The following is a 22,615-nucleotide window of genomic DNA, read 5'->3' as shown; positions in this document are numbered from 1 at the left end:
TGTAGGGCTGGGGTGTCCCTATAAGGCTGGGAGTCCTTGGGGTCCCTGGCAGGGCTGGAGTTTCCAGGGGTCCCAGTACAGCTGGGGGTCCCTGGCAGGGCTATGGGGTGGTTGGCACAACTGGGGGTCTCAGGGCATAACAAACCTGGGGATCCTGGTAGGGATGAGGTCCCCAGGGTCCCAGAAGGGCTGGGGGTCCCCACCAGGACTCGGTTATGCTCCTGTTCTCTTCCAAGCCTTATTCCCATTTTTTCCATGGATGTGCCAGAGCCCTGGGGGGACCGAAGCACCAAGAGGGTGGAAAGCCCCCGACCATCCCATGGCTGGCGTCAAGCAGCGTTGCACCACTTCCAGCTTGGGGCCGTGGCGTAGTTCAGCCCCGATCGGGACCAGACTACACAGTCTCTCTCTCCCACTCCCCCCACCCTCCGAGAGAACAGGGGGAGAATTGGTAAACAAAAGAAAACCAGAAAAAAACCCCCAAACAAACACGTGGGTTGAGATTGAACAAAAAGTAAATTTAATGGCAATAACAGAAGAAAACAAAACAGTGATGGAATACAAATACCGTATAATGGCTCACCACAGATCTCCACAGCCAGTTTCTTCCAAGTAGCAGGAGGCCTCCCTTCAGCACCCTCCTCACTGATACACCGAGCATGATGGCAGATGGGATGGAACAGCCCTTTGGCTAATTTGGGTAAATGAACCCCAGCTAATTAGTTAACTATCCCAGCCATAGGGACTACCAGCTTCAGTTCTCCACCCAGCTCAGGTGAATACTAACTCTACCCTAGCCAGAACCAGGACATTATCCACCCCTTATTCCATACCATCTACATCATGCCCAGATCCTACACTTTCCAATCAATCATCAACTGTTTCTTCCTTTGATCTACTTGTATGCATACACACAGATGTACCAACTCCTTGGTCCGTCGCACCATCCCTTCAAAAGGTCTGTTGAGTTTATCCAGTCCATAACTTCGGGCTCCATCTGTCATAACAGTCTCTCAGCGTAGGACAGAAAACACAGTGTTTCCTCAGGTAGTCTGTCTGGTGCGAGTGACTTAGCAAGTTCATAGGCTGCAGGCTGAAGGTCTGTTGGTAGGTGCTAGTAGCAAGAGCCAGTTGTGGTTGCATCACTGCTGCAATTGTTCCTGTTTTATTAAAGTTCATTCTTTGTTGGTATAGATGATTTTACTATAATACTTTTGACACAACATAAGTCTCTCAGGGCGTGGAGCAGGTAGAAGCAAGGAGGGACATATAATAGCTAGATAACGACATACAGTACTGTATAGTAACCGACATCAAGCACTTCAAATTATTGGCTCTTTTCACCTAAAATTAGATCTCCTTGAGGTACACATTGGACTTTCCCATCCTCCTGCATTACCCACCAAGTACACCCAGGTCCTTGAGCAAAAGCAATCCCATGCATGGGTTTGCCTCTGCCCAAGGGAGAAATGACCCAGACTGTCTTCCCCAGTATATTCCTTACGTGCACCACAGGGACTTTATCCCCTTCTACAGTATGTAGAAGTTCAGATTGGGCAGGGCCAGCTCGATTGGTGGACCCCTGAGTGTTGACTAGCCAAGTGGCTTTTGCTAAATGTTTATCCCAATTTTTGAAGGTTCCACCACCCATTGCTTTCAGTGTCGTTTTCAGCAGCCCATTAGACCTTTCAATTTTTCCAGAGGCTGGTGCATGATAGGGGATGTGGTATACCCACTCGATGCTGTGCTCTTTGGCCCAGGTGTCTAGGAGGTTGTTTCGGAAGTGGGTACCATTGTCTGATTCAATTCTTTCTGGAGTGCCATGTCGCCATGAGACTTGTTTCTCAAGGCCCAGGATGGTGTTTCGGGTGGTGGCATGGGGTACAGGATATGTTTCCAGCCATCCAGTGGTTGCTTCCACCGTTGTAGGCACGTGGCGCTTGCCTTGGCGAGTTTGTGGGAGTGTGATGTAATCAATCTGCCAGGCCTCTCCATATTTATACTTCAGCCATCGTCCTCCATACCACAGAGGCTTTAGCCGCTTGGCTTGTTTGATTGCAGCACATATTTCACATTCAAGGATAACCTGTGCAATAGTGTCCATGGTTAAATCCACCCCTCGATCACGAGCCCATTTGTATGTTGTGTCTCTTCCCTGATGGCCTGAGGTATCATGGGCCCACCGAGCTAAAAACAATTCACCCTTATGCTGCCAGTCCAGATCCACCTGAGCCACTTCAATTTTAGCAGCTTGATCCACTTGCCGGTTGTTTTGATGTTCTTCAGTGGCCCGACTCTTGGGTACGTGGGCATCTACGTGACGTACTTTTACAACCAGATGCTCTAACCGGGCAGCAATATCTTGCCACAAAGTGGCAGCCCAGATAGGTTTGCCCCTACGCTGCCAGTCGCTCTGCTTCCGTTGCTTTAACCATCCCCACAGAGCATTTGCCACCATCCATGAGTTGGTGTAGAGATAGAGCACAGGCCATTTTTCTTGTGCAGAGATGTCTAAAGCCAGCTGGATGGCCCTCACCTCCACAAACTGGCTCGATTCACCTTGGCCTTCAGCAGCTTCTGCCACTCGTCGTGTAGGACTCCACACAGCAGCTTTCCACTTCCCATGTTTTCCTACAATACGACAGGACCCATCAGTAAATAGGGCACACTGCTGCTCATTTTCTGGGAGGTTGTTATATGGTGACGCCTCTTCAGCACGCGTTACGTCTTCCTCTGGTGGCTTTCCAAAATCTTTGCCTTCTGGCCAGTCTGTAATTACTTCCAATATGCCTGGGCGATTGGGGTTTCCTATTCGGGCCCACTGTGTGAGCAGTGCAACCCACTTGCTCCGTGTAGCATCCGTTGCATGATGCGCAGAGGGGACCCTTCCTTTGAACATCCAGCCCAGCACTGGCAGTCGGGGTGCCAAGAGGAGCTGTGCTTCAGTACCAGTCACTTCTGAAGCAGCTCGAACTCCTTCGTATGCTGACAGGATTTCTTTTTCGGTTGGAGTATAGCAGGCTTCAGATCCTTTATATCCCCGGCTCCAAAACCCAAGGGGTCGACCACGGGTTTCCCCTGGTGCTTTCTGCCAGTGACTCCAGGTAGGGCCGTTCTCCCCGGCTGCGGTGTAGAGCACATTTCTTACCTCTTGCCCTGTCCGGACTGGCCCGAGAGCCATGAACAATTTCTTGTTTAATTTGTTCAAAAGCCTGCTGTTGTTCAGGGCCCCGTTTAAAATCATTCTTCTTTCGGGTGACGTTATACAGAGGGCTTACAATCATACTGTAATTTGGAATATGCATCCTCCAGAAACCCGCAAGGCCCAGGAAAGCTTGCGTTTCCTTTTTGTCAGTCGGTGCAGCCATAGCTGTTATTTTGTTGACTATATCTATCGGAATCTGACGACGCCCATCTTGCCATTTTATCCCTTGGATTCCAGTTCATACTGAAGTTCTAACATGTCTGGCACGGCAGCACTCAGTGGCGGTGTTACCTCATTCAGGCCACCACAGCCCACTGTTAACCTCCACTCGATTTTCTCACTGGCCATATGGGACTGTTAAAAGGTGAGTGGGACTTGCTGGTCACTCCCTGGCTCTCCAGCCGATGAATCAGCTTATGGATGGGCATCAGGGAGTCTCGGTTGGTGCGATATTGCTGCCGGTGCACAGCTGTGGTAGCAAGTGGCACCTGTTGTTCTTCAACCTTCAGCAACCCCACAACGGAAGGATCCTCTGACAGACCAGGCAAGGTGGACAACTGTATAATTTCCTCCATCTCTAAAGCACCTGCACCAAAAGCCCACCGATACCCTTTTGGGTCCTTGAAATATCCCCTTCTGAGGTAATCTACACTAAGAATGCATGGAGCATCTGGGCCTGTCACTGCGGGGTGCTTTTGCCACTCATTCCCTGTCGGGCTCACTTCAGCCTCCAGTGCAGACAGCTGTTGGGATCCTCCTGTCACTCCAGAAATACAGATGGGTTCTCCCCCATTATATCTTGATGGCATCAAGGTGCATTGTCCACCAGTGTCCACTAGAGCTTCTTATGCTGCCAGAGGACATTGTCCCCCACTATGGTCCCCCTGTGATGATGCATCTGCTGACTCTGGGCAGCCCTCCCGAAATTGCCGAGTCTGAAGCCGCTGCAGCAAAGAGATTTTGGTCCCCTGTGGAGCAGGGGACTCACGTCCCCCATCTTCACCCAGGGGGTTTGGCCCTGGGCCCCTTTTCCTCTCAGAGAAGGACGTCGCAAGTTTGGGTTGTGACGGGTGAGCCACCCCTTTCAGTAGGTGACGCCGCGAAGCGGACGGGTCACATCCCAGCTCCTTACGGAGTTGCCCAGCCAAGCTGCACCCCCATGGCCTTGGGGATCCCCCAGAAACACAGCAGCCCAGCCAAGCTGCACCCCCATGGCCTTGGGGATCCCCCAAAAACACAGCAGCTCAACCGCCCTGGAGGGATCAGCATTCTCCGATGGGCCCCTGGCTGGGGCTATTTAGAAGCAGGGGACATGGGATCCTCTTGGCTCCCGGTGACGGCGGGGAGAGGAGGAGGAGGAGGAGGCAGAAATAGCCAGGCTGAAAGCCAAGTGCCGGCGAAAGGACTTGGCACCCACAGAAAGGAGTTGCGCACAAGGAACGGGGAGGGAAAAAAAAATCCTCCAAAAGCCCCAGAGGAATGTTAATGCTGGGCAAAGCCCACGGGAGAGGAGGGCGAGGGCTGCTCTCAGCCCCTCAGGTGTGTGGATCCAGTTTGTTGTCCGTCCCTCCCCCCCAAAATGGTGTTTTGGGGCTCAGCGGCGGCCTGGGCAGGGAGATTCACAGGTCAGAGGGTTTTTTTAATCCCGCTCCCCAGGGGCCGCAGTCCTGGCCTACGGGTGTGGGGGCAGCGGGGCTGCGCCGGGTGCACCCCACCCCTGGCTCTGAAGCGGCTCTTCTCCCAGCCCTGGCTTTGGGTGTCTCCCTCCTATTTCCAGCTCCTGGTCTGGCGTCAGACACAAAGCCAAGATATTTTTGCTGCGCAGCATCAGGACCAAACACCTCCAGACTCAGCAACGCCAAAAAAAACCAACCAAAAACCTTATCCAGTTTTTTTTTTTTTTGTGCCAGACTCCCTGCACTTGACCCGCAAAGTGCCCTCCTACAGCCCAAGGTTCAGGGGTACCGCAGCACCCTGTTTCTTCACACTCAGGTAAAAAAAAAAACTTCTGCCAGCTCCTTGGAGGCTAAAATGATCCATTATCCCCCCAAAACCTGAGCTGGAGGCTGCAAGAGAGAATTGGGAATTGCTGCGGGAAATCTCCCATCCTCTGTCGGTTTAATATATCCCCGTCCTGGGGGTCTAGCATGCAGGATCCCCTCCCGCGCGTCCACGTCGGCCGCCTTCCCCCCGCCCCGGCGCGGGTGGGAGCCGCTGACTCATCTGCCCATCATCCCCCCTCCGCCGCCACGCGAATTCATCGAGCAGCTTTGAGGGGCTGCATTGCAGACCCAGGCACGCCAGCAGACAAAAGCGACGCTGCGACGCTTCCCAGCACAAAGAGCCCACCCGGCACCAAGCCCATCCATCCCTCCACGACAGGTAAGGGATGGAGCGATGGAAAGCAAGAGGATGCTTTTGTTTTCAGAAGAGATTCGGGTGGAGGGAGGCATTGGCAGACCCAGATTTTTTTTTAGGGGGACATGAGCCGGGATTAAGCAGATAAAGCTGGTTTTGGTCCACGGGATGAGCAGACCACACCTGATTCCAGGGGAGATGCTCTTCCTCGGGGGTGGCACACAACGCAGGAGGGTTTTTCCCCCGCATCGATTGCCTTTTCTGGATATTTGAATTCTTTATTTCTTGTGGCTAAACTCCCTTTTTCCTCCCTCTTTAAAGCTTTAAAACCCATTGTCTGCAACATCGGTCACCGTGAAATAATTTGCAGAAAGATACCCAGGGATACGTCCCGGGGGAGGAGGCTATTTCAGAGTGCCGGGGCTCAGTTTACCCTGGGACAGGGGGATGACACAGGAGCCTTTCATAGCCTCTGAGCCACACTGGGAGTCTCAAATTTAGCAGCCGATCACCCCTCATTGCACGGACGGGGAGCGAGGGAGGGCGTGATTCAAGGTACGGCTGAATCATCCTTCAGGATTCCGATCCCCAGGGCTTAAAATGAGGGAATCAGTGGGAAAAGGAGGATATTTTGGGTCAGCTAGGTGATTTTTTTTTTTATTTTTTTTTTTTCCCCACCTCCATTGCCAAATGTGCTGAGGTGAATGACATAATTCTGCCAGGGAAAAGCAACTCAGTGTGGCAGTGACTCAGCTCAGGCCGCACTGCGCCGGAGAAAAAAGCTGAACCGCATCCCCTCTCCTTCTTTCCGAATTCTCCGTGGATCCGGGTGGGGCTGCGGGAGGGGCTCTGCGGCAGGGGATGGCGGGATGGCACTGCAGGGTGGGATGGCATGGCATGGCATGGCACGGCATGGCACGGGCGCGATGGCAACACCATGCAATGGTTTCCAGCCCTTTCTAGAGAATTCGGTCGCAGTCCCCCGGGGCGACGCGATGCCACGAGGGCTGAGGAGGGAGGGGACGGTGCGGGATCTGCGGGCAGTGGGGGGGCTGCACAGGGACCCCCTCTCGCTGCCCACTCCACGGGGGACTCGGCACAGGGAAAGGGCGAGACCCTTTCGGCCACTTTGGTGGGAAATCCTGTGCCTTTGGTAGAGCTTTTCTCCTCCTCTTCTCTCCCCTCGCCCCCTTCGCCTTCACAGCCCAAAAATGCTGGACACCATCAGCAGCCAGTACGACTCCTTCATCTACTGGAGGATGCCGATCCCGCGGCTGGACGTAGCGGAGCTGGAGGGGCTGGGGCTCAGCGACGTGGCCCTCTACAAACCCAAAGGAGGGCTGGGCAAGCTTGCCGGCCAGCGGGACCGGGTCAGCCAGGACATCTCGGAAGAAGAGGACAGTCTGCTGCAGTTCAACAGCTTTAATTTCTGGAGAGCTCCTATCGCTAGCATTAGCTCGTTAGATTTTGATCTAATTTGAAGCCCTGCTTTCTGCTCCTCCCCACCCTCCCTTGCCCTTTCCCTCTCTGCTAGGCATGCGAGGATTTGGTTTTGTTGTTGGTTTGGAGGCTGGTTTTTTGTGTTTCTGGGCAGTTTTTGACATCGCTAATTAACTCAGCAGTTCACCTCTGCCCTGATGGTGATGGCTCCCCGTAAAGCTTCAACCTCACTCCACCTTCCCCCTCATTTCTTCTCCCCCTCTCTTGCAGTAGCGTTGGAAACACCAGGACGGTGCAAGCAGGGGGTAACAGCCCAGGGAGCAAATCCGAGGGGAAGGGGCAGAAAGAGCTGCCGCATTGCTCCCTGTCCAAATGCCAGTGGGTACAGGAGATGCTGGGGGGTTTCTGCCACCACCCAGCACCCTGCGGCTGTGTGACCGTGGGCATCCCCGTGCTCTGGGACAGGGCGTTTGAGCTCATTTCTCTTAGCGCTTTTTTAAGAAACTAATTTATGCAAAAGGAGTGGTGCAGGACTGATGGGAATCGTCTTCGTTTTGCAGAAAGCATCATCCCTGCTCCTCTCCCAGGGACGCACAGACCCTCTGCGCTCCCCTGGCCCAGTTTCTCCAAAAGCCACTTCCCTCCTCAACCTTCACTTTGGGATAACCAAGGTGGAAGACGCAAGGATGTGCCCAGGACACGAGCACAACCCTCTTTCTTGAAAGAAATAATCTCTTTGAGCTTTGTGGCTTGAGGCCAGGCAGGAGAAATGATGTCCAGGAGGGTAAATGCACATGGAAATGCTCAGACCTTGCTTGGTGGGGTCAAGGCTGGATGCTCACTGCCTGCAATTTTATTTTTTTCTCCGTTTTTTGTCCCACATGTGCTTTATCCCAGGTGTGACTCCCAACTGGGACAGAAGCCAGGTACATCGTGGGCTCCAGATGGGAAATGGGGGCCGAGCTGAAAGATAAGATGGAGAATTTAGTTTGTCTCACCCTGAAATGAAAACATTTCTCTTTCCCCACCCAATTAATCGGCCCCTTTAAAAATAACAACAAAAAAAAAAATGCTGCATTCACTCAAGTAGAAGCCTTGCATTTTCCTCAGGGAGGTTTTCACCTGTGCTCTCTGTGGCCTGAGGTTTATTTCTGAGCATTATCTCAAAATGGGGGAAAAAAACCACCAACCCTGAATCTTTTCTGGCTTTTAAATGAGGTGTTTTTTCCAAAGGTTGTTTTCTGGGAGAGTGAACACAACTGGTTTGTCTTCTTGAATGTGCTTTTTTATTTTTTTTTTTTTTTTGCGCGTTTGATTGGGGTGAAGTTGTGATGTGGAACATTCTGAAACTGTCCTAAAGAGTTGAGGGGGGTACATGGCCGGGGGGAGGCTGAGGCAGCACTTAAAAGGCTCCCCAAAATAGGCAAATATCGGAAAAACTGTGCTCTTCTATGATTCTAAAATGAAAATAGAGCGCAGCTCTCCTGTAGCCTCCAAAAATGACCCAGCCTGCTGACTTTGAATCACTTGTGTTAAACCGGAGGTGAAAAATGTAAACTCTCCTACGCAGAGCTGTTCAATTTCTGTGTTCCCAGCTGGGAAAGCCCACAGGAGAAGTATTTATTATGAAACTTTAAATAAAATGATTTAAGAACATACACATTCCTGTGGGTGCTTAAAAAAAAAAAAATCCATGTAGACCGGCATTAAGTTCTTTCCCTGATTTACCATGAAGTTGTTTTAAATCTTTTTTTACAGTGAGCTGCGAACTGACATGAGAATATGTACACAGGTGTCTTCACAAATGCCATGGAGGGTTTAAGTAGGGGAAAACTAAGCCTGAGGGATTATTTTAAGAACATTAAGGATATTATTTAAACTTAAGCTTCTCCAAACCCTACAGGGAAACATCCCAGAGGAACTCCAGATTAAAAAAAAAAAAAAAAAAAGAGGCCTCAAGGATTCCTATTTACCTAAAAATGGGCACTTTTTGAGTGCATCAGAGGCACCTGAGAGGGTAACACACCACAGAGCAGGGGCGGGGGGGGAGTCAGGCACCCTGTGGGGAGCCCAATTCCAACAGGAAGGCAACTGAAATGAGACAGAGCCACACAAGCTTTACTTACACACACACACACATATATATATATATATATAAAACCACATTTTTATAGACACGGACATTTTGAAAGGCTGACAGCTTCGCCCTACGCCCCCGCCTGACGAACGGGCCGTGGTCCCTGGGCACGCGCCGCCGCCGCCCTTTTATACTAGGCGCCTAAACGCCTGTGCCGGAACTAACTGCAGTGCCACATCACCCCCATCCGCGGCCACTGTTTACCTGGAGTCTCGCTATCCTTCCGCTAGAGCAAAATAGTCCCCATTTAGGGCTCCCCCATTGCTCGCCGCCCCCCCTCTCCAGGCCCCTGGGCAGGGAGGGATCCGGGGAAAAGAAGCAGAAATTCCCTAATCCCGCCCTGTACCCTCTGCGGCAGAGCGAGCAGAAACCCAAACCACCCTTCCTCCGCCGCAGGACTCTTTTATAGCGCGTGCGGTATCCTTCCGCCGCCGCCTTGCGGGCCTCGCTTCCGGGTCGGCCATTTCGTGTGTGCCGCGGCAGGAGGGGCGGGAACAGCCGCGAAGGGGGCGGTGCCGCGCCCCGGGAACAGCCGCGTGCCTTGCGTGGGGGGGGGGGGGTGTGTGGGGTGGGGGCCCGAGCCGCCGCGTGAGTGGGGCAGGGGGGGCGGTGGGACCGGACCCCTGGGAGGGGAGCGGGGGGGGGGGGGGGGGGGTTTGGGGCTGGGGTGGGGGGGCTGAGTATGAGGGGGACCCCCTGCGAGGGTGCGTTGCCTCGGGGGCCGGTTGGGAGCGGGCTGTCCCCTCTGCGGTGGGGGGTGTGATTTGGGGGTCCCATCGGGGTGTCCCTATGGAGAGGGAGCAGGGAGGGGCCCTGGCATGGGAAGGGGCCCCCCTGCCCTGGGTGGAGGTGGTGAGAAGACGGGCCCCTCTCGGGGGGTCCTGGGCTAGGGGAGGGAAAGGGGGCCTGTCTCCAGCGAGGAGGCGGTGGGGCTCGGGGTTTTTTTTTTGGGGGGGTTGTCTTGGGGCAGATCTGCAGGGCCAGCCCCACTCCGGCGGTGCCGAGGGAGGCTCGGGGGTTGGAGCCGCGGGCTCTTTGCTTTTGCTTTTGAAATGCAGTGAAAGGCAGGTGGAGTTTGTCCAGAGTCATCCGAGCTGTGAATACTGTAAAAAACTTAAAAAAAAAAAAACAAAGAGAAGGAGCCTCAGACTTAAATCCAGCCAGGAAGAGAGCAGGAATGCAAGGCCTCCAAATAATTAAGAAGTGACAAAGGTTCAGTTTAATATGAGAAGGGAAACTGATGGGTTTTTGTTAATGATCCAGCTTCTCCTCTCTTTTCCAAACACACCCAGAGCGGTAGACTCCAGCCTCACCAGTGCATCAGCTGGTGGTTTGACTTTGTGAGTGCAGAGTTAGCTGCCACTACTTGTGCCTGGAAAACATGCGAGTGTTTTCAACGTGGGCGACGAGAAGGCACATTTAAAAAAATGTTCTGTCTCATGAGAAGTGGGAAAGGGAAAAAAAAACAAACAAAAAAACAAACTGGAAAGTCCTGAAGGGCAGAGGGGTTGTGGTGGTCAAACACGTGCGTCGTAAACGCGTCAAAGGTCCTGACTGCGGGGTAAGCTCTGAGGAACGGCTCGGGGCTCTTGACTTCCAGGCTTCAGGTGTTGCATGGAGTAACTGGCCACTTGGAAAAAGCAACAAGTGCAGAATAGTCGTATAAAGCGAGGTGCGTTTGTAGAGGGAAGTGATGCGGGCAGCGTATCCTGCTGAGGTTTATGGGCGAACTTTGCTGTTTGGCTTCGCTTTAGAGGGCTTGTGCTACCGATACCTGGTTCTGCTGGTCGCTGAGGACAGGGCGGGATGTTTCTCTTGAAAGAATGAGAAATTAGAAATCAAGCTTTCTGACTGTTTCATAGAACTGTAGTTGAAGGAAATTGAAGGAAAATTAAAAAAAAAAAATCAGTTGAGGGCCTCAGTGCTGTTGGAATCGCTTTTAGGCTGGGTGGCACGCTGCCCATTTGCATGGATGTTCGTTTGTAGGCGCTTACTGACTGTCGTAAGTGAGTAGAGGGATACACTTCAAAGTCAGTCTTTGGTAGGACTGGCGTACTAGCGTAACCCTATCATTGAGAAAAATGCTATAGTTCACTATTGCCATAATTATGCTATGTAGCTTGGAGTAAATAGAGACGCTGTTGTCCGGCACACTGAGCACAGCTTTTGGGTTCTGCTCCTTTTATGACCTTGAACAAGTCGCTGGAGTTACCAAGGCCAGGGATAGTTCTCCCACGCTGAGTTGCTAGTGTTGGGGTCAGAGAGATTAAATCATGTCGTTAAAGCACTTTAAAAATCAAAATGATGTTGTACGAGGAGCGTGAACATCTTTCCTGTCGCTTTTGTAGGTTCCGCGCTTGGAACTGGATCCACATGGGCAAATCTTCGTGTCCGTGCAAGGCGCTGTTGAGGTAAGCAGGATTTTGCAGGAGCTCTGGTGGGTCGTGATGTCTTACCTGGTTGCAAGCTGAGCTTTGATGTTTCAAGGCACAGAAATGAAAAAATTTTATAAACATTTATGGCTGTTTATTGATCGTGCTGCGCCTGGTTCTGTGTGGGAAGACTGTGCCGCTGGTCAGACAGATGGGCTGTGCAGCGCTTTTAAAATGTCTCTGCCTCACTGCTTTTTGTCTGCTTGTTTCCCATTTCTTGCTTTTAAAGCAGCTTTCCGCAAATACGTGTTCCCATGTGTGAAGATGTCCTTAGTGGACCTAGGGAAGAGGTTGCTGGAAGCGGCTCGCAAAGGCGAAGATGACGAAGTGCGAAAGCTGATGGCAAGCGGTGCTCCCTTCACCACGGACTGGGTACGCTGCAGGAACAGGTGTTGGGTTTCTGTCTGAAAAGGGTTGCGCGTGCGCTCCTTAAGGCTGAACCTCAAGGATACAAAAGGAAATTGGAGCAATAAAACCAGAGTGTGGATTGGCAGAAAATGCATCTCTGGACTTCAGTGGCGGAACAGATTCCAGGTGAAGCACTTCAAAAACCCAGACCTTCCTCAGGCAAAGATGAATTTACGTTTGTCTAAAGATCGATCTCTGCCGAAAGCACCAGAGCACAATCACAAGTACCGTGCTGTCCCGGACAGCGGTGTGTACAGGGCGCAGTGCTTTAAGAAGCGCATAGATGATGAGTCAAGTCAAATTGGAAGAGCTGCTAAACCTCTCAGCAACAGGAAGGTCTTTTAAGAATCCTTTAATTGTTTAAACTCTCTCAGTCAGGACACTCATCTTTGGGATTTTTTTTTTTGTTTCTTTAAAAAGACAAAACCTAGAAAACAAACCAGCCCATCCTGGGTTGGAAAGGGGGGAACAAAAAAAAGCTTTATTGAAACCGAAGAATAACGGCTGGATAAACAGGGAACCAGAATATAACGAACGAGCCATCGTTAGCCATTTTCCATCACCAGCTGTCTTCATTTCCTAACTTACCAGCCTGTTCATTCATAACTTTGCCAGATGAAGGAATTAACGGTATTGAGAGGGAGCAGAGCCCAGTGATACTGCCCGTTTCTAAACAGTGGTGAAATCGTCTGTCGTGGTGCAGGAACGGCAGAGGTGTTCTGCTGTGGTTTGGAAAAGCGGCTTGGTGATAAATGGATGGGACTGTGGAGAAATTAAAAGCATATTTGATCTTCAAGTTATCAGATAACGTAAAGATCCCTAAAAAGTTTAGCATTTGTTGGGAAAATTATTGGATGTGCAGCCCCTTATTTCCAAGTGAAGAAAAAAAAGTTAAATTAATTTCTTCTGGAAGCTTTGTCATTTTAATTACTGCCAGACATACACGTGGCGATTACTGCGCCTGTTCTCTTTTGTTGTGAACCAGCAGTAACTCTTCCAAATTAACGTGCAGCTTGGGACATCGCCTCTTCACCTTGCCGCCCAGTATGGTCACTATTCGACGGCGGAAGTGCTGCTTCGAGCTGGCGTTAGCAGAGATGCCCGAACGAAAGTGGACCGGACGCCACTGCACATGGCTGCGGCTGATGGACACACTCATATCGTAGAACTGCTCATTAGGGTAAGTTGAGTAAGTTAGGTCTGACTTTAAGGCTGGTCTAAATCAGCCTTGGAGTTAAGTGGAGTTAAGGCATTGAGAGGAGACAGCGTGCAGACGAGTAACACTTAGTTTCTTTCAGAACGGGGCGGATGTAAATGCCAAGGACATGCTGAAAATGACGGCTTTGCACTGGGCGACCGAGCACAACCACCGAGACGTTGTCGAGCTGCTCATCAGATACGGAGCTGATGTCCACGCTTTCAGCAAGTTTGAGAAATCAGCTTTTGATATTGCGTTGGACAAGAACAATCCGGAGACTCTGGTAATGCTACAGGTAGGAGGAAGAAGAAAGACTCGGTTTATTTCTGGACCGACCAGTGCGTGTCCGCTAGGGACTGAGTGGGTGATGGGGTTTTATTGCCGTGCATCTTGCGCGGTCGTAGTGTAAGTTGCCACGTGGAGGTGGCAGTTTTGTCACAGCTTTTGTATTGGTGTCCCTAACGTGCTGCAGAGAGAAACAATCTGCCTCTGAAATGTTTCAAGGATGCTAAATACCACCACTTACCACAAAAAGCGTGACAAATGTACGCCTGACCCTGCTCTTTCCTAGGAAGCGATGCAGAACCAGGTGAACGCTCATCCGGAGAGAACAAATCCCATCGCCAACACCGTGACTCTCACCTCACCGTTTATTCTTACGCCGGAGGAAGTTCTCAGTCTCACTAGTGTGGTCTCTTCAGCAAACGCCAAAACAACCTCAGGTAAGGTTTTAAGTGGCCTTGAGTGGGAAAGTCCTGAAAAAAAAGTTCCTGCTTACCAGTAGAGGGCAGGTGGTTATTTAGTAGAGGAAAAGTGGTGAAATGTGGCCAAACACACCCAGCTGCTGCTTCCTGCCCCGGAATATCTTTACCGTCGAAGAGAAGGAAGCAGATTTCTAGCTGATGTAAATAAAGGTGGTTTCACTGGGAGTGGCAAAGCTCTGCTGAGCTCAGCTGTGGGGCCGCTCCAGGTCTCAAGCAGCAGAGCTTGAGAAAACGGATTTGGCTGGCTGCGGCAGAGGAATAATGAGAATTACTGCCCGTGCCAAATCCTGAGCGCTGCAGAGCAGTTGGGGAATGGTTTGCTTTGTTCTTTACTGGCTACAAGAGGTGAAGGAGTGTTTTGCTGTGTATAAATGTTGAGTAAGGACATAGCAGCATGAGCAGGTCTGTTGGGTATGTACCTTACTCCTTATTTCTTCTGTCCCACATGTTTGATGGAAATAATTAGGTTCCTCATTGTTCTGTGAGCCTTATTTTGGCAGGAAAAACATTTTTAACTGAAGACTGAGTGCGAATTCTCTCTGTGTAATTGCAGTCCTCATAATAACTCTTAAAGTGAGTTTTCTGTATTTGGGGAAATCCAAACCAATGTTTCTTTTCAGTCTCAAGGAGGCTACTAAATGTAAGTTTGGTGAAGGTGTTTGGCCTCATCCTGCAAACACTTCTGCATGTGAGTAATCCTTTGGTTAGTGGGCCTGTTCACGTGCGTGAATGTTTGCTTATTAGCTAGAGAGTGCTTTGAAAGTCTCGGATACTGACTTTCCGCAGTCCCAGCCAGAGCTCTCTGCCTGCGCCTGGCCGCAGCAGCTGCCCAGCAGCGCTCCAGACCTGCTCTCAGAGCTTTTCAGGGCCACTCGCAGCTTTGAGGTGCTGGCAAACTCTGATTTAGAAGGGGCAAAATGACCCGAAGAGTTCCTCTTCCACCTGCGGGGAAGATGCGATGCGACTGGTGCACGACATCTTCAGTCAAAGGTGTTCCGCGAACTCAAAGCGGCCTGAAACTGGGGATTTTTGTACCCTGGGTGACGCTCTCACCATGGTCAGTGTCACTGTCTCTGCAGACTTCTATAGCTGAAATAATTCTTCTTTTCTTCCATGTCTCTGTGCCTTTGATGTGGAACTTGGCCCCGTTCCCTCTCTGCCTTTGTTTTGCCAGGCTAAGCAAGCTGGTTGCTGCGAATCCCTCGAATCCATCTGCGGCGCGTGGGTGAGCGGCCGCGGGCAGTGCTCCAGATCAGCTCTTGGCACTGACCTTGTAAATCCCCTCTCTCACCGCACCTCTCCTCGCACATCCTGCAACGTAATCGCCTTTTTCAGTGCCACAGCGTGGCGGTGGCTTACCGTCCACGTGTGACTGGACTGAAATACCCTGCGTTTTTCCCCCATGACGCTTCAGGCATCGGTAGTAGCTGGTCAGCATGAAAACAGCTGGTGTCTCCTGCTCTAGGCCGGTCAGAAGATGGTTTTTTTTTTTTCTCATTTCCCACAAGAGGGCATCAGTGACTGTGTGCCTTCATTGTAACAAAGATCTCTTATTTAACCCTTATGGCTAAAAGATTTTCTTACCTCTCTTAAATTCGCTATGTCTTCCGTTATTGAAAAAGTTTTTAAATGGGAACAAGTATCTTTAGCTGGTCTGAAGAAATCTGCTTGCAAGCTGCTGAAAACAGTCAGTAGGCCTGTGGTATTTTCACGTGCCCAGCCCACGGCCTTTTGAAAGTATTGTTCTTTGAAAATGAGTCCCTTGATAACCTTTGTAAAATCAGGAGCCAGTCAGAGAGAAGATAGGTTGCAAGGGTTAAGGCAGGAGAACTTTAGATGAACTTCCCTTTGTGTGCTTATAATCTTATTTATCTACACTGGCAATGAGGTACAGGATCTTTTTTTTTTTTTTAAGAGGAATTGTGGGTTATATGCACTGAGTTTGCACCCGTTTAGTTAATTTCCTGTTCCATTCTTCTTAAGTCTGCCTTTGAATAGGCCTTACCATGGTCAATTGGAGGAAGAAACATTGTTTTTTGGAACCGAGAAGACGTGTTTATCTTGTTCAAATCAATACCCCGTTGCGGTAGCTGTGGTCTTTCCCTTACTGAACCTGAGAGGGGAGGAAGAAAGGACCTGCACGCGCAGTACGTTGAGATCAAGCGATATATGTACGGCATGCCCAGTACGTTGAGATCAAGCGTTTCTGTGTTTGAGCGAAAGGCTCCGTTAACTGGCTTGTGCGAAAACATTTGCTCTGTGAAGTAATGCTGAAAACTGCACTTGGAGACTTTCCCGGCTCAGGAAGAACTTGGGTGCTGTAATTTACTCGTAATAGCCAACGAGTTTAATATCTTCTTCAGGTTTTGTAATTTTGAAAGGTGCAGCACAACGCGAAGCCAAGTAATTATGCGCGTAGCAACCGCTCTGTGCACCGTTACGGCGGTCAGACTCCAGCGCGTCTGTGAGTGTCGTCGGGCAGCGCGGCTGCATCTTGAAAAGCCATCCGCATCTCCCGGTCGGAGCTCGGAGCTCGGCACGCCAGGTAGCCCGGCAGACAGCCCGCCTTACTGCAGTTCTTACAATAAAGCTGCAGCAGATCACTTTACGCTTGCTGTTCTTTTTGTTACGCGATTCAGAAATAACGGAATAAAATATTTGCTTTAAATTTAATTAAAATTATCCTAAAATACTGGGAATGGGTATGTAAAGTAAAAGCCCTTTTTACAGTTAGGAGAGGCACCTCGTGAAAAGTGATCTGTACCGCCGTCCTTTCTCCGTTGACAGTCGGGATCCCAGAAGATACTTCGTACCTGATGTCTCGATCTCTAGATGGCGAAATCATTGCATCCTGACCCCTTTATTCCCTGTTTCGATATGCAGGCGTGACGTTCCCTCAGTTTGCTCTCGTCTTTCCCACGCAGGTGACTCGCAGGTCTCCACGGTGGAGTTTTCCAATTCGACGACCTCCGTGCTTGCCACGCTGGCAGCCCTCGCTGAAGTATCGGCACCGCTGTCCGACTCAAATGGAGATGCAGGTAGGGGACACCGGTCTGATGCCCGTGGAAACTTGTGTGGTTCTAGTGAGTATTTTGCCAGGAAACTGGCAGACATTTAAGCGGTGGAAGTGAATTTGCCTTCTTTCAGAGTAAGGAAGAGATGACGATAAATATTTGTGAAGCAGTGCCTTAATTTTGTTTATTTATTTATTTATTTATTTAATCCCAGTTCCAACTAAATTAAAAAACCAGCAACTGTTGCCAGTAGAAGTAACTTAATTTTTATTAACCAGCATGTCTGACCCTGACATCACAGTATGTTGCTCTTGATGTACTTTTAACAGTTATACAGAAAAGAAAAAAGCAAAAACCAACCAAACAAAAAACCCCAAAAAACCCCAAAAAACCAAACCAATTCTCCAGAATATGCGTTTACTTTCATATATAAATGTAGATAAGTATTTGTTTAAGAAGGAAATTGTGTGAAACGCTTTCTGTCCCCAGTTTGCTGTAAAATGTTGGTGGTCAACCAATGTTTGGAATCTCTTGAGGATCTGGTAACTTTTTCTTACGGAAAGGTTTGGGTGTTTTTTGTTTTTGGGTTTTTTTAATGATCTTCTGTGGTACGTTTGTAGAATGTAATGTTTGACCTTTAATTAACTTCAGATTTAGATATTTGATAACATTAAAGTTTACATAACCCTTTCACCTTGGAATTCATTTATTTTCCCCAAAGCTAAGTGTTTTCCTTAGCATCTAGAGACGAGCAATTTGACTTCTTTCAGCTGCTGGTGCCACGCCACTGATTCCTTGACCCGTGGCGCTGGGGTGTTTTCCTCTGGCACGCAGAGCGTGCGTAGCAGGTCAGTTCCCCTCTGTTTCCTGCCCTTGCAGCCTATGCTGGGAGCAGGATGCAGCCGAGGGTTTGCAATCCTGATTATTTGCGTGAGCCGTTCAGTCACGCTAAAGTATCCCAGGAAGTTGAACTGCTCTGCACTCGTCCGGCCAAACCAAACAGCTTCCTCACGGTTTCTTTGGCTGTGCTTGTGCGGATGGGGCTCCTGAGGCGTGATGAGTTTTTCACGTGTGGTTTGTCTTTGTTAGAGCTGGGGGAATGGTCACGGAAGCTGCCTCCAGCTCTAGATTTTTTCATTTAATTAATACACTTGTGTGCTAGTACTTCGTGATTTACACAAAAAATGCCAGTTTTACTCTAGGAGACTTGTTTTGCCAAGGTGTAGTGGACTTTGGGGGTTGGACTAGATGACCTTTAAAGGTCTCTTCCAATTCTAAGTATTCTATTATTTTATTTTCCTTCCCCTACTAAAACTTACTGTATTTCCAGATTGTTTTTCATGAGCAGGCATCCCAGGAGTCTCACGCTGCGTACTTGAGCTATTCCACTAGACTTCAGTTTCTATTCAAGGAAGAGAGAAGGAAACACTGCCTTTTTTTCTGGCTCTTACTTTATTTCTCAAGGTAAGACAGAGGAAACCGTGGAAGCAAATTCTCTCAACTCCGCCATACAACAAGCGGTTGGCGACGGCGGGCAGCACGTCATCGCCATTGTAACCAACGGAGTTCCCCTCAGCGGCCTGCAAACGGCCGTTCCCACCAGCGGCCTCAGCCAGCCCTTCATCCTGACTGTGCAGGATGGACAGCAAGGTAAGGAGGAGCTGAACTTGGAAGGCAGTGCTGAGGATTCACTTCAAAAATGAAAAAAAAAAATAACTGCTGCCTGTGAAGCGAGTCGAGCACTGCAAGGCCAGCGGCTGGTGTAACCTGGCTTGTTGGCGCCGTGGCGTAACAGATGCCTGGCTGCTGGGCTGTGGGAGGGGTTAAAATGTCTGTGTGACTTCCCGTCAGCGGTAGAGCTTGCCAGCGACTTGTTTGTAGCTTAATTCACGCTGCTACGCTTTAATATTTCGGTCTTTGCATTAAAACCAAACACCTTCAGCAGAGCGTTGCGGGAGCAGCAGTGCCAAGGTAGCTGTCGTCTCCGTGGGCGCCGAGCAAAGATGATTCCTTCATCTTGTGGCAGACTTCCCCGTCTGGGAATAAATCACTTGGCCGATGAAACTGCGACCTGTTACCTTTAGCAATCACCCCGTTGTTCATATAAACCTTATCATTGGGCCGTTAATATCGGCTTAAATACACTTTTTCCTCCCATAACTCCGGCTATACTCCTTGGGGCAATATTGTCTGTCAGTTTTAGAAGAGAAATGCAAGTTGTGTTCAGTAAAGCAAGGCAGAGCTCCAGAGCGCTCCTACGGTCGATTTTTTGTTTCCTCACGGGATTTAATTCGCCAGCCTTGCCTACCACTGACAATTCTTTCAGCGTGTCCTAGGGATGCTCGATGATTTGGATTAACGCTGGTGCAGAAAAAGAGGATTAGGAAGCAGAGCAGCTCTCCTGTGACACGCACGCAGTGTTACGGTGTGAGATGGGTTACATCAGTCCTGTCTGTTGGCGAACTTCACGGGTGAAAACAATTTTCTAAAGCTGTTAATTATTCAGAATCGTTTGCCAAATTACTGCGAGTAATACTTGGCTTGTAACCCGCTCTGAGTCTGAGTAAGACAAAGGGAGAACTGTTTAGGTGGCGCTACCTTCAGTAGCTCACGTGGCGTGTTTCTCCTCCTCGGTTGGACGAATTCTCGCTACTGGCTTCCCAAAGTGAAAGCCCACGTTTGCAGATTTAAACCCTGTTTGTTCCCTGGAGTATTTGCAGCTCTTGCACACGCTTAAAGCTGATCCAGAGCTTAGCCCCTGGGACTGTCTGTACTGGGGGTTTTCGAGACGAGCTTTCTGTTCCTCTTGCTTGGCCTGCCGGGGCTATTAACTGCGTTACTGAGGCATCAATGATTTACCTCACACATTTTCTAAGATGCAAATCTTTGACTTCAGATTCTGTCAGCCCCGTTGTGAAATACTCGGGCGTTTCAGAGCCCCGAATAAATAAATAAATAAATAAATAAAACGGGAATCTTGGTCCGGTTTCTCTCCTCTCCGGGAAGATTTCGGCACTGCTGATCCACAAGTCTCTTTTTCTCCAGAGCTGTACTGATGCACTGACTTCTGAGAAGTCTTTTAGGAAACATCTGTGTGAAAGCGTGTCTCGCACTGTATAATTTGTCACCTTTCGATTTTTCAGTTTTAACTGTACCTGCTGGTCAGGTTGCAGAAGAGGCTGTTACTGAAGACAGAGATGGTGCAGAAGAGGAAGAAGAGCCGCTGGCCAAGAAGCAAAAAGCAGAAGAAGATGTAGATGACTCAAAGGAAGAAAAGGTAGATACTCCTGCTTGTAACTTTGATTGCTGATGTCTCCTGCGCATTTCTCCACTATGCTGAGGATGTCGGGCTCCAGCCTGCCAGAGCCATCTTGGAATAGAAACGAGCTGTGCTCTGCTCGGCTGAGCCCGAGGTTCTAAAATAGAAGGAGGCAGGTTCAGACTGGACATAGGGAAAAAAATCCTTTACGCTGAGGGTGGTGGAGCACTGTCCCAGGTTGCCCAGAGAGGCGGTGGATGCCCCATCCCTGGAAACATCCCAGGCCAGGTTGGCCGGGGCTCTGAGCAACCTGATCCGGTTGGAGATGTCCCTGCTGCTGGCAGGGGGGTTGGGCTGGGTGGGCTTTAACGGGCCCTTCCCACCCAAACCCTTCTGTGATTCTATGAATGATGGTTGCTCGCTGAGATTATTTAGGATTTCCTGTAGAAGCACAACACATGGGCTGGGTGTGAGCCAAGTCGCAGCTCTCCGTAAAGCAGCAGGAATGGCTCTCCCGTCACTCTCTGTTGGGAGGACGAGCATTTTTCTCGATCTCCTCTCAACTTTTCAGTGCTACTAGCTCTTTATTTTTCTTGCATCTTGGTTAGCCCTGCTTCCAGATCTGAAATGAATCACGGTGAGATGGCATGGTGCTTCCCAGCCCGCCTCCCCGCACGCTGCGGGGACACCTACGAGCCAGTTTGTGCCTCCTCATGTCCTGGTCCTCCACCCAAGCACCTTTCTAGCGCTGCCTTCAAGCATTTGGCTTTTGTAACTTGTAACTTTTGGGGTGCTTGTGCGTCCCGTTTCCTTCATGTCGCAGGCTGGGCCTCCACTCTGGGCTCTCTCAACTTTTCTTTTTCTGTAGGACAGTGTTGGAAGGGAAGCGCTACAGCAGCGGTTGCAAGAGGCAAACCGGAAGGCTCAGGAATATCGCAGCCAGCTGATCAGGAAAGAGCAAGAGGCGGAGGAGTACCGGCTGAAGCTGGCAGCCATGGTGAGGCAGCAGCCCAATGGAGAGGAGGTGATGGTGCTCGAAGAGGTCGCCGGGGTTGACCCGCTCCTGGTAACCTCAGAAGACATCAAGGAATCCGTGCTGTCCATGCTGGAAACGGATCAGCCAAGCGATATCGCTGTGGAAACTGTAACCTCCTAATCCTCAGTGATTGGGTGGGTTTTGCGAAGGAAAATAACTTTTTTTTTTTTTTTACTTTTTTTTTTTTTTTTCTCCTCATTAAATAAGTTGCTGTTGGCAAGCGGTGGTGAGAGCGGAGGGCGGTTGTCAAAGCCACCCCGTCGCCAGGGGTAGAAGCTTCTCCAGCCGCTCGCAGTGTAACTCTGCTTTCAGCGCGCTGCCAAAAGCTGCTTTTAGAGCTCGACCTTGAGAGATTTGGAAGCTTTTTTTTAACAAAATTTTAGCCAGCGAGTGACACGACGGCTTATTTGGTGATGTCAATACCGGCATTGTTGGGGAGCGGAAAAGAAATACCTCGTAGCCAAAGCAGCTGGTACGAGCTCTCAGCTGCCTGGAAATCACAGCGCCAAAACCAGACTTTCTGCGATAACCTGAGGCGTTCGCTCCCTTCTGCGGAGTCGAGTGACTGCGTCTGCGCCTTCCGAAAAAGCAGTCTCTTGGGATGTTGCTTTAAAAACCTTCGGAGGTCTGAGGGGGATCTCCCCTTTCAGGCAGAAAGGGAATTACGCCTTCTTTTTGTTCCAAAACCGTGAATCTTTTCGATGGAGGCAATCTTCAATGCAAGAGCAAAGGCCGGGCTGAACATCCGTCAGCTGGAGCATTTCGCGCTACTGGGGAACGCCGCGCTCCACCCTCTTTGTTTCAGGGACGCTTTGTCGGACCCCTCAACGACCCAAAGGGATCACAAAAAATTCCTCCGCGATTTTACGCTGTTTAGGCAAAGGTTGACACTTCTGCGCTGAGCGGCGGTGTTAACTGATCTCGTATGCAAAGCGCTTGCTGCAAGACAGCTTGGGCATCGCGTTGTCTCCGGGGATTCGTATCTCACTTACTTTTACTGAACAGGTTTTATTTTTAAAGATACTAAAACCTTTTTAACAAGCTGATCTTGTTACTGAAATGTTCAGATTTTTTTTTTTTTTTTTTCCACTCTTTGCAGGCCCGTTTAGCGCAGAGATCCGTTCAGTCTGGCAGGTTTGGGGTTTCAAGACAGCAGGGAGCTGATTGGAAGCACCTCGAGTAATCGCCTGGAGCTTGATGGTGAAAGTTGATCAGGGGAAGTTTAGGAAAATGCCAGAAACAAGTGAAATTGAGAAAAATGCCGTCACGCAAGCTGTGCCGTCGGGTGGCGGCTCCGTGGCCTAGCAGCTGGCCTGCTCTCTGAGAATATCTTCTTGCGAGATAACAACCCGCAGCGCTTTGGG

The 22,615-nt window shown here is 50.0% G+C and overlaps 2 protein-coding genes and 1 long non-coding RNA gene across 8 annotated transcripts; 2 read left to right on the top strand and 1 right to left on the bottom strand.

Annotated features, from left to right (window-relative positions):
- Positions 1-5,376: 5,376 nt before the first annotated feature.
- MLLT11 (MLLT11 transcription factor 7 cofactor) lies at positions 5,377-8,661 on the top strand. Its single transcript, XM_086768589.1, has 2 exons — positions 5,377-5,587; positions 6,768-8,661. The coding sequence occupies exon 2, from the start codon at positions 6,775-6,777 to the stop codon at positions 7,042-7,044; it is 270 nt and encodes an 89-aa protein (XP_086624715.1). The 5' UTR covers positions 5,377-5,587; positions 6,768-6,774; the 3' UTR covers positions 7,045-8,661.
- On the bottom strand, positions 7,823-9,618 carry LOC147597337 (uncharacterized). Its single transcript, XR_015261266.1, has 2 exons — positions 9,345-9,618; positions 7,823-7,966 (listed from the first exon to the last, which is right to left on the bottom strand). It is a non-coding gene; the product is annotated as an uncharacterized LOC147597337 (long non-coding RNA).
- Positions 9,619-10,147: 529 nt separating this feature from the next.
- On the top strand, positions 10,148-22,294 carry GABPB2 (GA binding protein transcription factor subunit beta 2). 6 transcript variants are annotated; one of them, XM_086768551.1, is made up of 10 exons: positions 10,148-10,480; positions 11,489-11,551; positions 11,802-11,944; positions 12,993-13,160; positions 13,279-13,473; positions 13,750-13,900; positions 16,867-16,980; positions 18,421-18,606; positions 20,100-20,233; positions 21,084-22,294. In XM_086768551.1, exons 3-10 carry the CDS (start codon positions 11,837-11,839, stop codon positions 21,369-21,371), a joined length of 1,344 nt encoding a protein of 447 aa, XP_086624677.1. In that variant the 5' UTR covers positions 10,148-10,480; positions 11,489-11,551; positions 11,802-11,836; the 3' UTR covers positions 21,372-22,294. The 6 variants fall into 6 exon arrangements, with proteins under 6 accessions (XP_086624677.1, XP_086624675.1, XP_086624678.1 ...); XM_086768549.1 differs by having other exon boundaries at positions 10,149-10,480; positions 11,805-11,944; XM_086768552.1 differs by lacking the exon at positions 10,148-10,480 and adding an exon at positions 10,527-10,812 and having other exon boundaries at positions 11,805-11,944; positions 21,089-22,294.
- Positions 22,295-22,615: the final 321 nt, after the last annotated feature.

This window comes from Chlamydotis macqueenii, chromosome 28 (genome assembly GCF_036417535.1).
Source record: "Chlamydotis macqueenii isolate bChlMac1 chromosome 28, bChlMac1.mat, whole genome shotgun sequence".
Taxonomy (NCBI): Eukaryota; Metazoa; Chordata; class Aves; order Otidiformes; family Otididae; genus Chlamydotis; species Chlamydotis macqueenii.
This window is presented reverse-complemented; position numbering and strand designations above follow the sequence as displayed.

What these genes read in the sequence shown, in the direction of transcription:
- MLLT11 (XM_086768589.1), top strand. Translation starts at nt 6,775, where the DNA reads ATGCTGGACACCATCAGCAGCCAGTACGACTCCTTCATCTACTGGAGG.
- GABPB2 (XM_086768551.1), top strand. Translation starts at nt 11,837, where the DNA reads ATGTCCTTAGTGGACCTAGGGAAGAGGTTGCTGGAAGCGGCTCGCAAA. An exon ending in TCGTAGAACTGCTCATTAGG is followed by an intron (nt 13,161 to 13,278) that starts GTAAGTTGAGTA and finishes AGTTTCTTTCAG; the next exon opens with AACGGGGCGGATGTAAATGC. An exon ending in ATGACTCAAAGGAAGAAAAG is followed by an intron (nt 20,234 to 21,083) that starts GTAGATACTCCT and finishes CTTTTTCTGTAG; the next exon opens with GACAGTGTTGGAAGGGAAGC.